Raw genomic sequence first — 24,224 nt, forward strand, 5'->3', positions numbered from 1 at the left:
AGAGAACTCAAAAAACATTTAGACAGAAAATTAGCCCGTCAATAAAATCTCTTGCTAATCTGTGTGATCAGCAAAAATATGTGCTGTGTGTGTGTGTGTGTGTGTGTGTGTGTGTACTTGCCTGAAGTTTGTTCTCCAAGGCAGCAGTGGTGCTATCTCCACTGTTCTCATCTACCACCACCACCATGTGGGTCAGAGAGTTCACCCTCACCTGCTCAAGTTCCAGGTCCTCCTGCAGGAGCTTTAGCACACATTGGCACCCATCAGTATAAGGAATTCACAAAAATGCTGATGGTTTAATCACAGATTAAATTCAAGATTAACCTGCAAAAGAATAATGTGAAGAGAAAACTACGGACTGGAGAGAAATCATGAGGATACCACATGCTGCCAAACATGTTGGAGCAATTTTAGGGGATGGGCCTGTAAGTCTGTGAGTGGAAATGTTCAGTGATGATGTGAGAGCTGATAGTAGTGGAATGGATTCTGAAGTGTGCACAGCTACACTTGCAGCTCAAATTCAGTCAAATGCTAGCAAAACCGATCATGTGCAGGATGGCTGTAATTGCCAGGCAATGTACATTTTTTAGAAACTGTCTTGAATTAAAGCGGGAAGTCTTTCAGAAAGTTCAATCACACAACGACTGAATAATTGTTTGATATGTAGTACACCACCTTGTGTGTGGTGGAGCACACACTTGAGTTGCTTACTTGAAACCACCACCCCAGTTTATCAATCTTGACTTTCACAAAGTGTTGCAGAGATGCTGCTCAACCAAGACAGCCCCATAACATCCAGACCCTGAACTTTTACATTTCAGGGTCTGTATGCTTGAAAATGACGCGCCAAAAAGGAATGATTACAAACTCGGTGTAAACCATCTTGGTATCAAAATAAACATCACAACAAAGTAAACATCACAGCAGATACCATTGTGTCAAAGAAACATATAACCCCTAACCTCTATATAGCATATAGCAAAATGTGAAGTGTAATTTTGTCACGCTCTAAACAAAATTTACTGGACCAGCAAACGAAGGCCAAACTTGCAGTTTTGAAATCTGTAGATCTGTGCTGTCAGCAGAGACGCTGTCTGTGCACATGCTGTTGGGTGAACGGGGGAATCCGTACTTCGTGTTTACACCTTTTTGCAGGATCTTTTTTACCTGCTGTGTAGATGTTTGATGTTTTAGCTGTGTTTGGTGGTCATGGATATGGTTTTGTGAGCGTTTTGCTGACTTTTCTGTGGAAGCACAAACCAGCACAGCTCCTCCTCTGCCCCCAGTAAAGGGGGCATTGTGGTTGAACAGGTTAAGGAACTCAGGGTGAATCTCCTCCTCCCAAGGAGAAGTACTATCAAGTAGTTTTTTAAAACTGTCTCAGTGGCCTTTGACCTTATAATGGGTGAGTTGTCTCCCTCATCTCCACATTCTGCTTCCTATATGGAAGGTGTGACCCTGGGATTGAGGAGATCTTCAAATGTTCCAACAGCCACCTCACTATGTCCCCAGTAGAGGTCATCACACTCCAGCCCATGTGTGCAGAGCACTACCTCCCTCTTCTGACGTCAGCTGACGTCTTGGATCACGACTACATTGACCTCTTCCTCTTACTTCAGGCACTACTTCACCAAATGCCCGTCCCCTGGTCTGACTTTAGGGTGGAGTCCCTATAACCTAGTCTGGGTGAAGGTAACATGATTCCTCTATTTTTCTATCTTCGTGGTAGTTTATTGAAACCACTCGGTCTAGGACAGAGGTGGGCAATCTCAGTCCAGGAGGGCCGGTGTCCCTGCAGGTTTTAGATGTGTCCTCGAACCAACACAGCTGATTCAAATGGCTAAATTAGCTCCTCAACATGTCCTGAAGTTCTCTCGAGGCCTGGTAATGACCTAATCATGTGATTCAGATGTGTTGACCCAAGGTGAGATCTAAAACCTGCAGGACACCAGCCTCGTGGACTGAGATTGCCCACCCCTGGTCTAGGAGCTATGCTTTGGTGGTAAGATTCAGTGGGCTCAGGATCACTGCAGGGATTTTGCTTTTTCTGGTCACCTCTTGGCTTCAGTGATCTCCAGCTTCCACCAGGCCATTTTGCAGCCAGGTGTGAAGCGGCAAGGATAAAAGTTAGTACCTCCAAGTATGAGGCCATGATTCTCTATGAAGGTTCTGCTATGGATTTACTGCTGTCCTCATAAGCTACAAGGAGTGGAAATGAGAGGCTTCAACATAACAAATTAAGTAAAGGAAATGTATGAAAAACACACTCTTACTGCTGCATGATTCACACAGAAGATTATTCCTCATAGACTTCAAAAGAGTGGTTAATGTGTACACACAGGTCATTCCAGCTCTGGAATAACTTTATTATAGAGATTTTATATTTCTTTACCTTATGAATGACTAAAATTAGGCCACGTGTTTCAAAAATCTAACTTTTAGTAGATATGGCAACAACTCTTTTTGTGAGTTTTATGGTTCCAGTGCTGGTAATGCAGTAAGGCAGTGGGGTAATTAAATTTAGCAAGATGAATGCAAATGTTTTCAATGTTCATGTTCAGGCAACAAAAACAACAACGGAGCTGGGTAAGGAACAGATTGATGGGTAAACACATGGACAGAAGTTCACACACCATGAGGAAAGATGCAACAAAGAAGCGAGGGAGATGCAGATAATATGTACATAGGAGGAGATTCGAGCAGAGTGGACACACCTGCCACAGCACAGCTGAACAGAATCTGACAGACAAGACACAGGAAGCACAACTGAACATGACCCACATGAGACAGAGGACTATCAAAATAAAACAGTATGTAATGCACACGCTGAGAGCCAGATAAGACACGTGAACTTGACAGAGGGAGCGGACATAAACAGACATGGAGACACGACTGACTGAGGAGACAAAAGGATGAAACAGATAAATACTGGGAGCAGGACTAAAGATGTATTCACCAGACCAGACAGGGAAAACAAATAATCACAGAGACAGGACACAGAGAGACGAGACAGACACAGGGCATGACCAGGGAGACAAAAAGCGAATGTGCATGAGTCTATATCCCTGATACATTCAGGGAGGTTTCCCTAAACATGCCGACACACTTTAAAGACGATTGTGTAATCAGCAAGTTTGGTTTTGATTATCTACAAAGTTTTATTTGAAACTAAGATCTGTAGACGCTGGATTGGAGCCACCCTTTTTTAATTCTTTTTGAAATCAAAAGCTTAATGGCAAGACTGTAAGGAATGTATTAATCACTTTAATTGCGAATGACAACTTGTTGTGTAACATTATAAGGAAAAAGGGGACAACATGGCTGGATTAGTAAAGCAATCTTTCAAAAACAAGGATCAGCCTAGTACACGCCCACCTTGTGTTCTTCTACTCGGCGCTTGATGTCCTCCAGGTCAGGTCCCAGTGCCTGAGCCCCCATCTTCTTAATACGTGCTTCTGTCACATCCAACCAGTCTGTGAGTTGCTGCAGCTGCTCATGCTGCAGGTCCATTAGAACTTCATGGAGTCTGGGAGTGAGATGCAATTCAGTAATGTCTTATTTTGAAACCACAGCAGGTATTTACATAGCTATTTTCTAGTCTTACTTGTTGCCAAGTGTTCATCTATCTCACTTCCACACAGCCACTTTGAAATCATCAGTTAAGCTAACATACATGTCTTTGGACTAAGGAGGTGTGGCGTGGTGGCAGTGTTAACCTGACAGTGCTAAACTAACACTGGTGGATCATGCTACCGTGCTATCCACAGAGACAAGGGTTTAAACCTCAGGCACTAGCGATTAGAGCTGATTTACTTGACTGACACTTAGTATCTTGTCTTAGTGGTGTGGTGTTAGTGGGATGACATTAGTTGTTAGATGTGTTATTAAAACATTTTTTAAATGTTTTAAAACAGGAAAGTGAAGAGTGGTAAAGCAGTCTTTTTGAGAACTGTATTAGGTCAAATTACATACACTTATCATGGGCATGAGTGTCATGGAAATGTATGTTTGGAGGCGTAAAGGTGAGGCTTTCCACTAGGGTTGGTGGAGTGGATGGAACAAGGACTTTCTCCAACTTCACCCAAAATCAAATGGACTTCTTTCTACTATCAAAGAGCTTTCTATCTAACATTCACACTTCAATGGATGTATTTGAGAGCAACTTGTGCTTAGTATCTTGCTTAACCTGTTAGCAGTCGGACGTACCGCCCACGGTACATTGGATGGTTTAGGGGACTAATTGTAAATTTGTAGGACTGCTAAGGGGATATTTGGCAAGCAGACTGGGAGAGCCAGGAATTGAACCACCAACCTTCCAATTAGTAGGTGACCTGCTCTACTTCAAGAGCTTCCAACAGGACGATGATGCCAAATACACATCAGAATTGGTTTTGAAAAGGAAAATGAAGCTTCTGGAATGTTCTTCTCAAAGCCCTGACCTCAACCCTACTGAAAAAATTGTGGAGTATGGATGGATGGCTTAAAAGCCTGATCCCGGCCAAGAAACTAACCAGTTTAAATTAAATCTATTTTTAAGAAGTGTCCACAAATATACAGACACAATTATGCCAGAAGCCTCTCGATGACAATCATTAAGTGCACCTTGCTAAGGCATGTTTGGCCAAATATTAGTGGCAGTCTATGCATATATTTGAACCTGCATACTAATTTTAACCCTGTGTGGATTACAGAAAATAAAGATAAATAAAGAAAACTTGTGCACCCAAATATGTACGCATTACAATGATTCCACCCTGGAAAACACAGCTGAACAAAATCAAAGAAACTACATTGGGGATTGACATTCGTGTCCATGATGAGTGTAAAGTTCTGATCACAGCTGTATATCACGCCTTATAATACTGGTGGTGCTGAAAAGGGTTTTACAGTCTTCGAGCCGCTTTCAGCAAAGATGCAAGATTTTGAGAAGTGAATAGAATTTCATAAAGTCACAATCAATGTTAATCTGTATTGGTGATTATCAAAGCTCTCACTGATGCAATCTCTGATAATCACCAATGCAAACAAGAAACCTTTTTAGACCCATTAAAGGCAAGGCAAGTTTATTTGTATAGCACAATTCAACAACAAGGTGATTCAAAGTGCTTTGAAAATAGTCTCAGTGGAGACTACTCATCATGTTGCTTTAACTAACTTTAACTGATGGAAAATGACTTAAAGATGTATCTTCTAAGAAACTACTTTCAAAATATCACATGACCAGGCTTCTGTCAAGATCAATAAGATAGATGTGAGTTTTAATATTGTTAATTGTACTGATGCTTGTTTAATGTATGTACCTGCTCTGTCGCTCCATGCTAGCGACTCTTAGGTGCTCCCACCGGGAGTTGAGAAGGTTCATTTGCTCTCTGACTTCAGAATCCTCCTCTTCACTCAGGTTTCCTTCCCCCAGCAGGGCAGCACCGGCCCGGAGGACTCGTCCTACACTGCTCTGGTGTGTTGTCAGCTCCACCATATACCCCTGTTATTAAAGAAACAGATGGAAGTATTGCACATGCATATTCACAGTAATTCAACTATTTTTTAATCCTACAAAGGTGAGGGGGTACCTCATATTACTATGGCACCTACTGCTTCATCTATTTTTATTGAACACTTAACTGCAATGTGATCCTTCCAGGATATCAGAAGGCAGAATGGTCAGAGTAAGTGAGTGCATCAAAGTCCTAGAAGCTCCCATTCAGTACAGTTAATGCATCGCGTACAGTTAAAGCTAAAAACAGCTGCCCATTGCAAACAGCTACTGCAGGAGACCAGCTGTTTCCATACCAGATATAAAATGCTTACAAACAACAGATTTAAAAAACTTTTCCATGCATAAAGTTTTATTACAGTAAGATATCCATATCTCACAGATTTAACTGACGTAACTGCAACTGTTTATTCTGACTGTGACTTAAACCCTTTTCATATTTCTGCTCTTTGATCACATTTCACAGGCAAAATGTGACGTTGATACCGTAGATTTTTAACGTCCCCCTTCACATCTTATTTTGTGAAACTGTAAAATTATTTTTTTAGCTATTGGATATTCTATGGATTGATGACATCGGAAAATCTAGAGGATCAGTGATAATCAATACATTTTCAGCTGCTGTGACACAAATATGAGAGTCCTTTAAAAGAAAAAAGTTTTCTAATCCTGTGCACACGGAATAATAGCTCAGTGTTATTTGGGCATTTCACCTTTAATTATACAGTTCCAAAGATCCAGCTGTGAAAACATAAAATCCCTTTAGAAACGTAAGACAGTGCAAACTTTTTATTACCAGCTGTACTTTAGTTTGTCTAGTGTCCTAAACTGTATAAACTATTCTAGGGAGACCAACCGTCCTCTTTTCTGCACTTGTTGATTTGTAAATGCCCCTATGACATGTTTTCTATTTCACCATTCACTAACAGCACAGAGAAGGTGCTGTTTAAATATGTCAAAGTTTTCTTTAAACAAACAGTATTACTAAAGCTCTTCATGACCGTGTCCTATTTTTTGGTCACCCTAAACTATTCTGACAAAAGAATTTAAAATTCTATTAACTCTAAAAAACTCACTGTTCAGCTGTGGGAATCCTGAAAATAAGTGTTGAATCTTAAAAAAATAATACAATACATTTATTTAATTTAAAAACCACAATCCAGTAGGATTTCACTAGTCCTACCTCGTGTGTGTGAAACTGCTCCTTAACCTCCTCCACATGGTTGGAGATAGGAGCCTGGCCCTGGAGACCATCTTCAGCAGACAGAAGCCATGTCAAGACCTTAAAAGTTACATTTAATTAACATAACAATAGCATACTTTCTTTTTTTTTTCTAAAATAAAGTTTTTTTCTTCTTCTTTCTCTTTCATTTTCTCCCTCTAGGGGTTGCTATATCACATCATCTGTTTCCATCACACCAACCCTCTGCATTTACTCTTTCACTACATGCATGAACTTTCTCTCGGGTCTTCCTCTTTTCCTCCTGCCCGAAAACCCCATTTTTAAACATCATTTGCCCGATTGATCTATCTGCACTATTGGGTTGAAATCAGAACTCTGTACATACAAGTTCTTCTACACTCACTGGCACATGTCTTTATGGACCTTGCTTTGTGCACTGGTGAGCAGTCATGTTGGAACAGGAAATCCTTGCCACAAAGTTGAGAGCATGAAACTGTCCACAGTGTCTTTCACTGAAAATAGGGCGCAGAGTCCATAATCTCCCACCAAACTTGGCACGATGCAGTTAGACAAGAACCGTTCTCCTTGCATCCACCAAACCTCATCTGTCTCATGTGTTGGATTGCAATACAGAGAAGTAGGATTTGTCACTCCAGAAAACACGTTTCCACTGTCCAGCGTGCTTTATACTACTCCATCTGACACTTTGCATTGGGCTTGGTGATATAATGCTTGAATGCAGCTCCGTAAAGATCTCTACGCACTATTCTTTAGCTAATCTGAAAGCCACATGAAGTATGGAGATCTGTAGCAATCAACTCTGCAGAAAGTTGGCGACCTCTCTGGACTATGTACCTCAGCGTCCACTGGAAAATTTAGTAGAGAACAGGTGGCATCCTATCATGGTACTGCAAAGAAAGTCACTGATTTCCTGAAAGCGACTCATTCTTCCACAAATGTTTGTAGGAACAGTCTGCATTTAAAATGCACTGCCCGGCGACAGTGTGCCATCGAAGAAACCACACGTTTCTTATACACTGGGAGATGTCGCATGCAGGAAGGTGGTGACTCACACACAGACACACCCACGCACACACAATATTTGCTTCTGTACATTAAATGTTTTATAAAGTAGATATGAGTCCTTTATCATCACCACATTGTCTTACCTCCTCCAGTGCAGCCTGGTAGCTTTCCAGGCTGGTGGTTCCTGCAGGCAGAGGACTGAGACGCTGCTGCAGCTCCTCTTGGCTGGGATCCAGCAACTAAACAAGGCAGCAACAGGTTAGAGATAACAGGCAGAGACAGAGTCCGATGGTGGAGATGACGTGAGGAGAAACAGAAGAATGGAGGGCACCAGGGTTAAGAAGTTGAGGGGAAAAGAGGACAGACAGAGATGATAAAACAAGCAGAATGTCAAAAATCAGAGGGGTGAGCAGGGAGGGATCAGGACGAGTAGAAAATATTAAAGGCAACATGTGAAAGAAATGTGGGAAACAGAGGCGATAAAGAGAGATAAGGAGAAGCCTCTGAGTGTCAGATATTAATGATGATGATGATGACAAGCAGTTTTAAACTTTCTCCAAACTTAACTCGTCCTCTCTCTCCCCTTATCTCTCTCTGTGTGCTCACTTCTGATCTAGACACCAATAATTCTCTCTTTTTATCTCATCTCAGTGCTGTTTCTCTCACTTCATTCTTCTCTCTGGTAATAAGGTCATAAGATGATTCAATAACTGCCAACCACAGTCAATGCTGCCGTCTCTTAATGTCTATTTTGTTCAGATCTGTGTGACGGTAGACGCATAAATGTTTAGCCTATCTAACATAAACAAATAAAAGGAGTGTAGGGTAAAAGTGTAAGGGTGTAAGGGTGTAAGGGTGTAAGGGTGTAAGGGTACGCTACAGAAGAGGAATTCTGGGCCCACTTTCTTTTTCTAGTGGGCCTAATCCTCTTCTGTAGTAAACCCTACACAATCTCGTTTCTGACTTTTTTATTTTCTATTATTAACTAATTGATAAATTTCTTATATTGGTTGATCCTACCTGTGATAGTTATACACTGTTTGCCCAAGTTTTCTTTCTTTTCTGTTTTTAATTATCGTTGCTTTAGCTGTTTTTACTTTTTTGTGTTCTGTAACATACTTTGGAACTATGTTTAGAAACTGCTTCATATTTTAAGTTTTACATTTATTATTAGTTCATCCCCAAAAACAACAAAAGGGGGTGAAAAAAGATCAAATACTCACAGTTGGGTTAAAGATTGAACTGTCAAAATCAGTATGAAATGTTTTGTAGCTTTGTTTTTCTTTTTCTCAAGATGCAAAAACGTCAGTAGAAAAATTGCGTTTTCTATTGTCTATAAAATTATAGTTGTTGATAGCTTGAACAGCCTCTTGATGTCACCTCACAATAAATATGCTTGTAGGTTCACCTACTAGATGTAAAGCTCATGTGACAATTGATTTATTTTCACACAAGATGAAAACAATAAGAAGAGGAAGCTTTAGACGTCTATTTCTGAGTTCAGTCGTGGGTTTGATTCGGTTTAGCTGACTCTGTCTAATGTTCAAAAAAGCTGCATCAGCAAAGTCTCTGAATTGTTGTAACAACCAAAGATAAAGACGAAACTCTATACAACAACGAACCAGCCTTTTTTATTTTTATACTTGTACGCCAAAAAACATGATTTCATTCTGCTTGTGCACTTATGGGCCTTTAGTTCTTACACTACAGCAAGAGGAGCAGCATGTGCTCATTTAATCAAATAGCTCCCCTTGACTTTCCAAATATTGTTGAATAGAACGGTTTAAGTAGGTATGTCAGCATGACACATCTACTTATCTGCAAGTTAAGCAGATGTGTCAAGAATACTGAATATCTGCAAGTATTGTTGAGCCATTGAATTAAACAATTCATGAGAAAATTGCTACATATAGCTTAACTCCATCCACATGGGTTTGACTTGACACTCAGATGATCTTTTAAACCAAGTACAAGCTTGTTCTAATAAAAGCTTCAAGAGTGCTGAAAGATCAAATAAGTAATTTATCCTTGTGTTTAGTCTGTGCTCTGTCGTGAAAACAACTATCCATCGTCCTGACCAACGCCAGATCCCTCACAAACAAAACGGAGGAGCTTCAATCAGAGATTTACTACAACCGTCCGGGAGTGTTGTCTACTGATTGTAACCGAATCCTGGCTCCATCCAAAAATCCCAGATGCTTCAGAGGAGGTACCAAACTGGTCCTACAGGTCCTACCTCACAACCTAACATTAGCCACAGTTACCATTACCATTTAAAGTTACAGTTACCATTGTTTACACCCCCCACCCACCCCACCCTATGCTAACGTTATCTTAGCACTCAAGTGCCTTCAACTTATTATCAGTAAACAGCAGAGAGAGCGCCCAGAGGTCATCTATACTGTTGCTGGGGACTTTAATAAGGCATGTTTGAAACTGAGGTGTCTTACCGGGGGGATAGGACACTGGTCCATGTGTACAGTAACATCGAGCAGGCCTACAAAGCAACACACCTCCCCCACCCAGGACAATCTGACCACCTCTCTCTGCTTCTCGTCCACCCCCTGTCCCTGAGGCTGAGGCACAGTTCTCTGTACAGCACTGCCTGAGCCAACCTGGGCATCAAACAAGCTAAGGAGGCCTACAGCAGGTGGGTAGAGGGCCTCCTCACCTACAACAACCCCCATCAGGTGTTCAAAAAGGCCAATCCTCCAACCCCCAACAGCAGCATCAAAGTAGCAGAGCTCAACACTTTGTTTGCCCTGCCTTATACGATGGAGACGAGAGACAGACCGACTTCAGGAGGCACAGACAGGTCCGTTCCCCTCTGATTATAAATGCAGAGCGGGTGGAATCTGTCTCCACCTTCAGTTTCTGGGCACCAAACACCTCTGCTGATCTCACCTGGACCCACAACACCAACACCCAGGTAAAGAACGCCCAGCAGCGACTGCACGTCCTCCATGTCCTGAGGAAAAATAACCTGGACTAGAATGGGCCATCACAGGTGACCCCTTGCACCCCACCACCTGTTTGACCCACTGCCCTGTGGTCAGCGCCTCAGGTGAATCAGGTCCCACACCTCCAGACTCTCAACCAGCTTCTTCTTCTCGCCCTTCTCACTGTTAACAAACGATCCACCACACCAGACCCCTGCTCACCCACCTCACCACTCTAAGCCATGGTCTGAGTAACCCCCATCACTCTGGCCGCCCACACAGGGACTCCATTCAAATCTAATCCTTTTACTTTGCACTACTTCTAAGAACCTTACAACTTGTTCTCTATTGTGCGCCTTTCTCTTGTTTTGTATATATTCCTCTTGACTGCCAACATTTTCAAAGTTAAGTAAAGTCAACCGCTTTCATCTACAGCACGCTGACAAAGAACTGCGAGCTGTATCACTACTGATTTAAAGTGAAGACACAAACACACAGTTAGCATAGCTTATGACTTGATTTATAAATGATTGAAATTAACACTGATTAGAAAAGTCAATGCATTTCAAATCGTGATTTGCATTGAAAACGTGATGATGTAAACACACCGCAAAACTGTACACTTCAAGTTTTTCTTCGGGTTAAAATTTCAAAACTAAAATTCACATGTTTAATGCATTTTTAAAACATCACAAAAACAAAGAGCATTTTTAAGAAAGGGACACATTCTGGGGACCAGACAGAACAAAAACCAAACATGCAGAGACAGATGGGGAACTGGCATCAAGTGTTAGTGTGAGACACGGACCTGATCAGTAAAACGCCTCCTCTTTTGCTCGGGCGACTGGACATATGCAGCCTGGGTGTAGGCATAGCTTTTATAGCGAGGCTGAGGGGAGGGGCTCTGCACTCGCCCCTGAGCCACATTCACTGTAATCTGAGAGAGGACAGACAGAAAGGAAAAGACAGAGGCAAGAGAGGAAGAGAGGAAGAGGCAAAAGAATGCAAAAAGGAAAGCGAAAGATCCAAAAGCTAAATTAAATAATGGCTTTACCAAGTTAGTGAAAATGTGCAGCCCTGAAAGAAGTATTCACATTCAGCCACTATTGAATGTTATTAGTACATTAAATAGCTATTAACAGTTGTTATTACTACTGTAATTGTGCTTCAGACTGGGCAAAATCCCACAGGCGAGCTCTGTAAAGCAACCAAGGTATAAGGTAACTCTTGCTTGTCATTTGAATAAATGGATGTCGATTCTGTAATGTTTAAGCACCATGGGAAAACCGCTGTTACTAACTCCTGCCATACATAAAACTGAATTAAATTAATCCGGCTATTATCCCTCTACAGCATGTAATAGACCTGGAGGTTCACTACAGATTACTGTGTTAGTGTCATGTTTCTCTTTCCCCGGGTGTAAAAACAAAGATCTCGTCACACAAGCCACGAGCTTTCCCTGAAACTAACCACGCCCAAACTTAACCAAGCAGCAGTTTTTAAAAAACATCAATAAATAACCGTCAACAATCTTCATGGTGTCCAGCAATGACTTGTGCCACCTTGCACCTCGTATAGCTTTGCTTTGCACACTAGCATATGGGAGTAATAATAACTCATTCAGCGCTGAATTCAAAATCTCACAGAAAAATCAAGGCACAACTTAAAAAAAAAAAAACAGTCCAGTGTAGCCTGCCTGGGACGGGATTACCGGAGTGGATCGGGCTGTGGCCAGAGGCAGAGTTCCAGGTTCTACCAATCCCTGGTTCCTGAATCTGGCTTGTGGTACGTGGAACTCCTGGTGGGGAAGGAGTCAGAGCTGGTGTGTGAGGTTGGGAGATATGGACTAAATATAATCAGGCTCACCTCAACATGAAGCTCAGGCTCTGGAAACAATTTCCTGTGAAGAGGGCTTGGACTCTCTTCCACTCTGGACTTGCTATAGGTGAGAGATGGCCATAACGAACACCATGTTCAAGAAGTAGGGTCTTTATCACTGCACATGGCAGTAGGAGACCCTAGGTCACAATCCATGATTGATTTTGTAATCATGTAATCAGATCTGCAGCCAAACGTCTTGGAGGAGCTGATCTGTCAACCGATCACCATCTGCTGGTTAGTTGGATCAGGTGGCAGGGGAAGATGCTGGACAGACCTGGCATACCCAAACATATAGTGAGGTTACGCTGGGAATATCTACCAGAGCCCCAGCCCGTGAGAACTTCATTTCCCACCTCGGCAGAGCTTTGATTGAATTCCAAGGATTTTGGTGAGACCCTGGAACAAGACTTTGAGTTGACCTCAAAGCAAGCTCAGACAACTGAAGAGGGGGAAGACGGTGCTCTGCTGTTTTCAGTGTAGCACGGCCTGTGGATGGAGTCAAGTGGCAGAAGGAATAACTTGAGTGTCTCCCCAATCCTGTAATGGGAGCAGAGACTGAAGATGGGAGATTTCCTTCCAACCTACGCCAAAGTGCTTGCTTATAGGGGGTCATGTGATTGTTGGGGTTTTCTCTGTTGTTCTTGTATTATTGTAGAGTCTTTATCGTACAATATAAAGCGCCTTCAGGCAACTATTGTTGTGATTTGGCACTATATAAGTAAAACTGAACTAAACGGCCTGTATTTGTATAGCGCTTTTCTAGTCCCTAAGGACCCCAAAGCGCTTTACACAACCAGTCACACACACAGGTGATGGCAAGCTACATTGTAGCCACAGCCACTCTGGGGCGCACTGACAGAAGCGAGGCTGCCGGACACTGGCGCCACCGGGCCCTCTGACCACCACCAGTAGGCAACGGGTGAAGTGTCTTGCCCAAGGACACAACAACCAAGACTGTCCAAGCCGGGGCTCGAACCGGCAACCTTCCGATTACAAGGCGACCACCCAACTCTTGAGCCACAATCGCCCTAAACTGAATTGAATTGAATTTGACTCGGGTGCTTTCTGGATGCATCCTAAGTTAGGTGTTTCAGGCATGGTTTATTGGGAGGACTCGTTGGAGAGATTATATGTAATCCTATCCATATGTAACCCTAACCCAGCTAAGCAGTAGAAAATGGATGAATAATATAATGAATAATAATAATACGATGGTGCTTTTTCTTTAAGAGCTATTGCTAACTTTGTAAAACAAACTATTTTAAGTGATTTTATTTTTTAAGGCACTTTGTCAGTAATCACATTGCCAGAGAACTGTTTGTGGATTTTCCCAGAAATAACTGTTTTTTGTAATCGGCTGTTTCAGACAGTACAACTAAACAGAGGCGTGGCCTAAGCAAAGGGCTGGTTTATGGTAATCAAAACTGCTTATAGTTCCCCTCAACATGTTTGCTATCCAGGGACATGGTTGTCATGCTCTTGATCAATTTTCACACAAATGTGTGAAACAAAAAATAGTCATACAACATATAAAAATAGAGTAATGTAACTAGAGCTTTTCTCACCTTAGTACAGCTGGCCAATCATAATGTGAAGTGCCAACATTAGATCATGATTTCTAGAAAGATGCTGAAATATTCCCGTGTCTTATGTTAGTAACCTGTATGGGGAGATTTTAACAGAATTTATGTAATTTGCATAGAAGGCAGATAAGGATCATGAAGTGCAGATATTATTCACACACAGTGGAGGGGATTATTATTTGACTTATCTGCTCCACTGCAGATTGTGTTAGTTCCATTTTAATAGAGAGAGAGAGAGAATTAAATGAAATTTATACACTGATTTGCACGTCACCGAGTGACAGTAGTATTTGTATAAGGATTTGATCCTTCAACAAGATGTGATTTAGTACTCAATGGAGAAACCCTGGTCACCAGGTTTGCACACATCTAAAGAAGGATTTCTTTAAATTCTTTAGGTCTTTTTTGGCTGCTGCTTGACAACTCAAAGCTTCAGCTTCCTCCAGAGATTTCCTATGAGGTCTAAAGACTGGCTTAGACTACTTAATGACCTTGATGTGCTTCTTCTTTAGCCACACCTTTGTAAGGGAACCCTAACCCTTGGTAGTGTGTTTTGGGTCACCGTGATGCTGGTTCTTGTCTCCAATTTCACACTGCATGGCTCAGTCCATTGGCCCCTTAATGCAGTGAAGTCGCCCTTAGCAGAGAAACAGCTCCAAACAGTCACACATCAGGTCATACAGCATGTCTCTTCAATCAAACACAACAGGTCAGGTTGATGCCAAAGAGCTTGATTTTGGACTATAGCACTTTCTGCCACGCTTTCTCTGAATCGATTAAATGCACACTGGCAAACATAAGATGGGCCTGTACATGTTCCTTGTTGAGCATGACCCCGTGTTCCCAGCTGCATTTAGATCATTAACAAACTCCTCCCATAATGGGCTGATCCATCACCTTTCTCATGCTCATCCTCACCCCATGAGGCATCATGGAGCTCCAATCACTCATACATACTTTACATAGAAATTATGACTATTTTCCTCCTTACAATGTCTATATTTTGTTGCACGACTGGGTTCAGCAATCATCAAGGAAAGAAAGAAAATCTTGTTTTAATAATTTTGCTGTTTCAGATAAAAGAATACGGACAAATCTCAATTAACGGACACAGGCATTAGATAAATAGTATAACAGTATAACAATTATAAGTTGCTTGAATTTTTAAAATCACAAATATGTATTTCAAACAATATTTGACTATTTGAAAATTTTTCATTATCTGTTTCTAGTTTTTGCTTTTTCATCTTCATCATCTGCCTCCTCCAGCACTACTCTCACCTTCTCATCTCCAGCTCATCCTCTTCCTCCTCAACTTAAGCCTTCCTCCTGAACTGCAGTTGGGTTCGAACATAAGAAATCCTACATGAACACTCTTAATTTGAAACAGTGTCAGTGCTTATTTTGAATAAACAGTGAGATATTAATATGACCAGCAGTTATTCCAGGAAGATCACTCAATTATTGTAGGGTCTACCTTACTATATAAAGCGCCTTGAAGCCATTGTTGATTTGGCGCTGTATAAATAAAACTGATTTGAACTGAACTGAATTGCAATATGCATGCAATAGGATTCTGCTGAGCCTAATGTAGCCTGAAACATCAGAGCCAGCTGATCTCGTTTCTGACTGATATTTATTTTTCTTTCTTCAAAGATTCTGTCTTAATTCAGAGTTTCCTTTTCATTCAGGTAACAACTGAAAGAATGAAATATATTTTGGGTGATGCTGTGACCACATCCTCCAGCATGGACAGCAGTTCCAAGGAATTACACAGAACAAGCAGGAGGAAATTAGTGAGCAAAAGAACATCTGCTTGCCATGCTGCCTCTGAGACTGCAATCTAGATATCCATCTATCCATTTTATTCCAGTTGTCCTATTCAGTAGGATGGGGGTGCTAGAGCTCATTCCTGCTTCACAGGACGAGAGGCAGGATACATCCTGGACAGGTTGCTAATCTGTCATAGGGCACACAGGGAGACCATTTACTCTCACATTCACACCTATGGTCAACTTAAGGTGAACAAACATAAGGTGAATATGGAAACGCCACACAGAAAGGCCTCAGAGTGGATTTGAAGCCAGGACCTTCTTCTTGTGAAAAGACAGTGCTAGCCATTGTACCACCACGCCTCCAATATACATACGCAACAATGAAATGAACTGACCTCCCAGCCCATTGTTCATTCAGTGTGCTGGTTTCACTCATTGTGCAAATGTACTGTTTATAAGGCCGGCGAAACCTGCAGTCAGCTGAGACTGAAGACGTCACCTGCATGAGTGACCAAATGTTTCTCCCACTGAAAACATCCAGATGAACAGAATCAACCTTTCGGGATCAAATAATCTATATTTAATCTTGAAGTAATTAAAAAGGAAAAGAAAAACTGTAATTGTTTGATGATCGGTGAGGTATATATACATTTATGATGTTTTTAAGAGAGATCTGCTGAGAGACCTCAGTGCTCATAAAAATGTAAGAGCACATTTACATATTTTGAGCATACATGATGTGTACTTATAATGTAAACCGTAAATTTCACACTTCATGAATCTACAAGAACACAAATTAATGCACAACAAATTATGCATGAATTTTCCATTTTTATTGATTACATATTTAATCAATTATCTAATTGTTTAATAATACACTTAAGTAATGAGTTATTTCAAAATGATAAATAATGAAGTAGCATAATTTTTAATGAATTATCTTTCTATTTTCTAGTATTTAAGTAATATTTATTACTATTATTTAATAAGTTTATAAACTTAAAGTTTATTTAAGTTTTGCAAGTTTGGTTATTCACCCTCAATGTTTCACACCGCGTTATTTCCTGTTTACTTTTGTGTGTGTCATTGCTGCAACAGGAGCAGCAGTGCTAACAGGTTCAACATAGATCTGACTTTCAGAGTTATCCAAACTTCTTTGGCTTAATTCTGCACTTATTACATTACATTCTCATACAGTGCTGATTAAAAGCTATTCAGACAACACTGAAGGATCTCAGTTTCTCCATCTCCTTCAGTTCCAGTATACACAAATGGTTCTGTTGTGAATTTTACAAGCCCACTTTGAGAAGGTGGGATGGCCATGTTAATATTTAGAAGTATATTTTGTACCTGGGTTTAAGAATTCTGTTTCAGAGCTGATAATATAGGCTACTATGCAAATATAACCACACTCATTCAGCTGTATATTGTGCAGTACTGCAGAGTATGGATAATGTGGCAACAACATAGCAATGAACAGCACAGGTGAAGAAGTAGCTTTGAACACCAAGTAAGCATATACAGCTGAGTATCTGCACAACTTCCAGAAATCATAAAACCTCAACACCATCACAGCATTAAGCCGGGAACAGCTGCCATTATATATTCATTGCCACTCTTGGAATTAAATTCCTTACATCTAAAGTCCGCAACCCATCTGTGTAGCGCTTAAGAGGCACATAGACAAAGAAGTCATCACACATGCATGCTGCAGCAGATTCACTCTCTTGCGAGTAATTATTCTCGAAGATTAAGGATCTTTAAAAGACGGCGACTGGACTGTTTTTTTGAAGATGTTTCATTTCGTATGCATCTGTTGCTAACATGTCGGTGCCAGATACCACAGCACACCATTTGGGATCTAGTGGAGTCCATGCCTCTATGGGCACAGGTTGGGTTGGCAGCACAAAAGAGACCATTACAATATTAGACAGGTGGTCATCCTGTTATTTCTAATAGGTATATAGCTTTTACGATTCAAACAAATCAAAACACAAATTACTGATATAGTGAAAATCCCAACTATGACTTGACCTTGAGGTTATCGAACATTTTAGTAGCTGCACCAATGTTATCAATTTGAAAATCCTCGGTGACTTCCTTCTTGAGTTATAACATTCACAAGACTTTCAGAAGATTTCAGCGTTGAGGGGTAAAAAGGTAGCATACCTAGCACCCAGCAGCTACAGGACAGTGTGTCATATAGTTATGATTTGCACAAAATATTAGCAACAACCTTAACTGTTTTATCAGACGCTAGTTTAGATCAGACAAATGTCATGTTGCTCATTGTCACGTTTTGTACAAAGCATATCCCATCCTCCTCTCCTGTACATTCACATACTGCCTATTCTAAGTAGGGTTGGGCATATGTAAACATTTTCCAGTCGGCAATCGTCAGTCCAACAATTGTCGATAGGCGATATATTCGCGCATGCGCAGACTTTTTGATGGGCGGGGCAACGTAATCATACACGGACTGATTTGCGCGTTTACAAAACAGAAGAAGTCCAAACATGGACGAACTAGTTTCCAAAAACAAAAAACAAAACGCTGTCAGCATTAACGCGGCTTAAGCGCGGTCATCACAATACCAACAGTATGTTACATGCAGCACACGTCAGGGGAAGACTCTAGATACATGCTATGGCTCTGTACCAGATGCATTTAAAGCCCTCCCCCCTCTCAGACCATCACACCGTCCTGCTGGCCCCTGCTTACACCCCAGTCATCAAGAGGATTAAAAAGGTCACCAAAAACATCAAGCAGTGGACAGAGGAAAGTATCCTCACCCTACAAGGATGTTTCGAAGCCAGTGACTGGGACAGCCTTCTTTCTACCTCTGATGACATCGGCGAACAAGTCAACACGGTGACATCATACATCTCCTTCTGTGTTGACAACATTATCCCCTCAAAAACAGTCTCCATCTACCCCAACAACAAACCCTGCATCACCAAGGAACTCAAGGAAATCCTTAATAAAAAAAAGAGGATTTTCTTCTGGATAAAAAGGAGGTCAACAGGGAGGTCAAGAGCGCCATAAAAACTGCTAAACTGGAGTATACCACAGGGGACCTCCACTCAGCCTGGCAGGGCCTCAAAACCATGGCCTCTGTGGATACTGTGGTCACCACCCCCAGAACCATCCAGGTGGAGGGCAGCAACCCCTCCTCCCTCCCTGATGACCTCGCTTTCTACACCAGGTTTGAGACGGACAACATCATCCAGCTTGAGGAGTCCAGATCCTCACTCAAACCTGGCAGCTCTGCATTCACCTTCAGGACTGAGGACGTGGTGAGAGCCCTCAGGAGGACCAGGGAGAGGAGCTCACCCGGCCCTGACAACATCAGCAGTCGAGTTGTGAGGCACTGTGCAGGGCAACTAGGAAGTGTGTTCTGGACTCTATTTCAACACTTAATTGACAGTCACATCGTCCCCCAGCTGTGGAAACACTCCACAGTCATCCCCATCCCCAAAAGAAACAACCCAAAGTCTCTGAATGATCTTCGTCCTGTGGCCCTCACCTCCCTGGTGATGAAGGCCATGGAGAAGATCATAAAACAGCACATCGTAAGAGCAACTGACCCCCTGATGGACCCTCCAGTTTGCTTACCGTGCACGCAGAGGCGTCGATGATGCAAAACTCTTCATCTTGGACTGCATCCACAAACATCTGGAGCTCCCTGACTCTGCCAGACTTCTGTTTGCTGATTTCTCATCAGCGTTCAACACTCTGCAGCCTCGTATCCTGGCCACTAAACTTTCCATCCGATTTAAAGTTAAAGATAAATAAAGTCTTTCTGATTCTGATTACAATTTTTAACGCTTTCAACCCATCTGGAGCGCAGAAGGAACAAAATTTGGACGATCTGACGAAATGCGTTGGCAGAGACATTTCAGGGATTTTGACTCAGTCTGCGCTCTAGATGGGTTAGTTGTTAATCGCGTTAGTCATGATGACGGCGCGTTAACGCTGACAGCACTAAAAAAATATAAAGTCGGGAATTTGTGATTTCTTTGGCTTCAAACCAGATGAAAGAGGTAAACCTAAGGATGTGACCAAAGCGGTGTGCCACTTGTGCAGACGTATAGTGCGAGCAAAGTACTCAAACACGCCTGACTTGCAAGAGCATGTAAGTGTCAACCATCCGGCTGAGTATGCTAGGCTATCAGCAGCTCCTGCAGCTCCATCAACAAGCATTTGGGCGCACTCTGAGGAGGGGGCATTTGCTCGCAGATGAAAGAGAGTGCTGTTAAAACAGCGCTACTATTGTTTTTTTTCTGTTGACGGCTTCTATTAGCTCCATCATTATTAGCAAACTTACTCATGGCCAAATAAATAAATCAATCGCCCTCGTAAAAACTATCGACGACGCTGAGCTAATCAATATATTCGTCAAAAGTCAGGTAATTCTAGCCAGTAGAATGAAGCTTTGTGCACAGAGGTACCAGCATCATGCACTCACAGAGCAGACACTCTCGTGTGCATGATGGCCTTTTTGGGCATAGCTGCTGAGTTCCACATGCGTGGTTTCAGAGCATTCTCATTCCCAACGCGTAACATGCCAACGATTTGCCACGTCCCGAGGCGTCTCATAGTAACACAAAAGGTAACCTTCCGCGTCCCTATGATACGTTCTGGACTTTGGATGATGCTCCCTGTGTTTTCCAGCTCTAACCCTAACCTTAACCACAACCTTAACTGTATCAGATAGTGCTTTCCAAAGCAAACCATGATGAGAAAGTAAACTAAGTTTACAACAGTTCTCGTGTTTCCAAAGACGTAACATACTGACGATTTGTCACATAGTGTCGGTATGTTACGTTTTGGGATGAGAACGTGTCTGTGGTTTAGTTAGTCTCACAAGTGTTGGTGTTTAACCTGCTCAGAGAAGCGCTGCTTGGTCTGGATCTGATAGTGTTCCTCTGTTGTCACACGGGTGATATTGGCTGTGGCTGCCTGAGGTAACGTCTCCACCTCTTGGATGGCTTCCATAGAAACACTTTGCGGAAGTACCCGGAAGAGTGACGTCACATACATGATGATACTCTTCTTGTCAGGGTGAGCCACTGCCACATCTGAAAAGAGTGAGAAGAGTGAAGTTTATCCTAAATATCACGAGCCACTTGTGATAAATGTCACCTAATATGACAATAGAGCAAACGTTTCTGGAAAAAAAAGTTCTTCAAGACCGAAAGTTGTCTGACGAGGGTGATATGTCCAAACTATAGATATAAAATAAACTATATTCATGTGTGTTAAAATACGACTGCATTAGATAATTATTTTGGCACAGAAGGAATCTTCACTGGAAGATGAGCCTGGTATGAAAACTACAGATCAAAAGAAAGACCCTTCAGTGAGTTCACCAACTACCTGTCCACTGTTCTGACACTCCTGTCACCATAATGTTTTCATTAGCGATAAACATTGGTGTCCATTGTGTCTGTGTGGCATTCAAACCCTTACACATGCTGTGATTCAGAAATAGCCGTCCCATGAAGCAGCTTTAAGGTGAACTGTAAGCTTACATTTGAGTCACTGGAAATAGAGAACTGTTAAAAGAAATGCTTGTCAAAAAATTGTAAACTGCCAACAAAATACTTTTGTTCAATTCAGATTAAAGCTAAGAACCATCATATTCAGTATGTAGCATAACAGCAAGTTAAATAAGCAATAGGTGACTCCACTCAGAAAGTCTTCATTCAAAAACGTCACTTTTTGGCATCTAAGGAGCTTGGAAAGAAAAGCGTCTGGACTTCTTTAAGTTACTTGAAGACGTTTCACCTCTCATCCGAGAAGCTTCTTGGTGGAGAATCCCACTTTTAAGCCCCATGGGAGTTTCCCCCAAGCGGGCCATGGACCCCCTATTGATCCTCTACCTAATCACACGAGCCAAGGTGTGAAACTGGGTGTGGGTCACAATCAGCCAGGGCTTCGGGTGAGCTCATTGTGAAACCTGGCCCCACCTTATCATGTGATTTACTGAGGTCAAATGGCCCAGGATGTGAGTGGGCGTTAAGGCGTCTGGGAAGGATCTCAAAACTGGATTATAGATGGCAGACAGTTGGTGTGGTAAGCCCCGCCTCCGTTCAAAGATGGTCGCTCACAGTGGACATAGATGCTTCTTTCACTCCTCTTTCAAACCAGATGCTTTTCTTTCCAGGCTCTTAAGACTACGATGACCTGGATGATTGAGGTCATAAGTGATGTTTAAGTGATGTTTAGCTCAAAGGCGTCGACATGCCACAAAGCTAAATCCAGTAACCCAGGCTATGTCCACACTAATCTTCTTTAATTTTAACATTCTTTCCTCTCCCGTCCACACTGAGATGGCGTTTTTGCTCATGGAAAACGCAGCGTTTTCATAATGCTCTCGAAAACGCATACATTTCAAAACGGTGCTCACAGTGTGGGCAGCAAAAACACAGACTTTTGGCCATTTTCAAATCTATCTGGGCTAGTGTGGATGTAGCCCCAGGTTCAACTACTACCCAGGGGCCATTGCTACATCTTTTCATTCTGTCTTCTTGCTTTCGTGTCTCATTTTCACTGCACTAGCTAATAAAGATGCCCCCCACCCCCCAAAAATGAACAACAAAAAACAAACAAATAAACAAAATAAATAATTAAAAGAGAGCAATTGCTGTGGGGCAAATGAGTGAATCCCATATAAGATACAAAGATGGCACAGTAGTAGGAGAGGAGCAAGAAAAAAGAAAGACGGATGAAGATGGAGTGCTAATGAACTGATTGCTGTGGTGATGTTAATAGAATGATGTGTGGAGTGCAGTTAGCTCACAGCTAAGAATAACGAACAGGACCAAGAGGAAATAGTCTGTGCGGCAAGCTTGCCAGGAATGATGTGTGTCATTGCAATTTGTGAGAGAAATAAAGTTAGAGTATGAGTCACACAGTTGGCTGTGGAATACTGATTTATCACAGAGAAATCTTATGGTGTTATTGTTTCTCTGAGAAGAATAAACAGTTCCATAAATAATGCCACCATCTGCAAGTGTGTGTATACATCCCTCAGTGGTTTAGACTCTGTAAGTCCAATCTGTGATCTCCACTTTAATCATTTTACCACGGCTCTGCTACATATGTATGCATTTTTATGAGGTATTGTGGGAGTTTGTGTCAGTGTATACTGTACTTTTCAGGAGTGTATAAGCGTAACGTATGTGTGTCTCTATGCCTTGAGGTAATTAAATCTGTCTCAGTAACCTCGCATTATGAAACTGTCATTAGTGTGTATTTAAACAATTCTTCAATTTATTCCTGAAAAAATATTTGATGAAATATTTTCAGAGACTAATATTTATTCCTAACAAATCCTTTCATTTAGTTCGGGACTTTGCTGAGTCCTGAATGAAATGTTCAGAAAAAATCTGAAAACAGTTTGTGGGAACTACATCTAACCAGTATTCCACAGTTTGCTAGTGTTTTTTGGAAAATATGGCTTCCAAGAGATAAAGTTTCCGACCTGAGCTGCATTGCTGCAGCTGGATGTGCTTTAATGGCCGGCTGAAGAAGAGAACAAAGACAACAGTGCAAAACAAATGAAAAGAAAGAGGAATTAGAGAGAAACACCGGTGAGAGAAATACACAAAAGACAAGACAAACAGTGGGAGGAGAAAAAGGAAAAAAGTACTAATGAAATCAAGAACAGGATTATATGCAGGATAAACGCCCTATGAAGGTCTTCATCATATAAATACAGCTCTCAAAATTATCAGCAACGTATAAACTACAGTGATTAAAGTTGAATTCTTTTAGTGCCTTTTTAAAATCACAACAGTGTGCTTTATATGCACAACAAGGAAGTTCAAGGGCTTTTGAAATTCCTTTGAGTAAATATTAAACCAAAGAAAACATTTTCTATGATACTGACAAGAAACCTTTTCAGTGCCAATAAAAGCTAGTCACATCACATACTCTGCAGTAGTGTTCATAATGTGCCTCTTGATCACCACTGAGTGAGCTGACTGTTGACACCTCAGAAGCTGGTAGCATACTCCTCAAAAACAGAAACTGTACATTAAACGGACTGTCTAAGGACTGGAAGTCCACTCACTTTTCTTTTGCCTTGTTCAAGAGTTATCGCATCTACAAGATTTTCACAAATTTGACCTCTGAACTCTGACCTTGAGGCCAAGGTCACTGTGCTTCAAACTCATCCAAGAGTCTTCGTAGATGCACATATGGTATCAATATGAAAATACTGACCTCCTTCTTGAGTTATCACATTCACGCGATTTTCATGAAAACTTGATCTCTGAGCTTGAGGTTGTGGTCACTGAGATTCAAACTCAGATTTTTAGTAGATACACCTATGGT

General features: G+C 41.6%; 1 protein-coding gene across 1 annotated transcript in view; it reads right to left on the reverse strand.

Moving 5' to 3' along the window:
- Positions 1-24,224, reverse strand: part of LOC102204060 (dystrophin-like) — a 289,784-nt gene that overhangs the window by 158,208 nt on the left and 107,352 nt on the right. Inside the window, exons 9-15 of the mRNA XM_013914638.1 lie at positions 20,766-20,962; positions 11,451-11,579; positions 7,847-7,942; positions 6,678-6,776; positions 5,301-5,482; positions 3,376-3,526; positions 122-241 (exon numbers count right to left, since the gene is read on the reverse strand). Of these exons, the coding sequence (XP_013770092.1) occupies positions 122-241; positions 3,376-3,526; positions 5,301-5,482; positions 6,678-6,776; positions 7,847-7,942; positions 11,451-11,579; positions 20,766-20,962 (974 nt within the window). The remainder of the gene's footprint in view (positions 1-121; positions 242-3,375; positions 3,527-5,300; positions 5,483-6,677; positions 6,777-7,846; positions 7,943-11,450; positions 11,580-20,765; positions 20,963-24,224) is intronic.

Source organism: Pundamilia nyererei, unplaced genomic scaffold (genome assembly GCF_000239375.1).
Source record: "Pundamilia nyererei isolate P.nyererei 1_Seehausen unplaced genomic scaffold, PunNye1.0 scaffold00212, whole genome shotgun sequence".
Lineage (NCBI taxonomy): Eukaryota > Metazoa > Chordata > Actinopteri > Cichliformes > Cichlidae > Pundamilia > Pundamilia nyererei.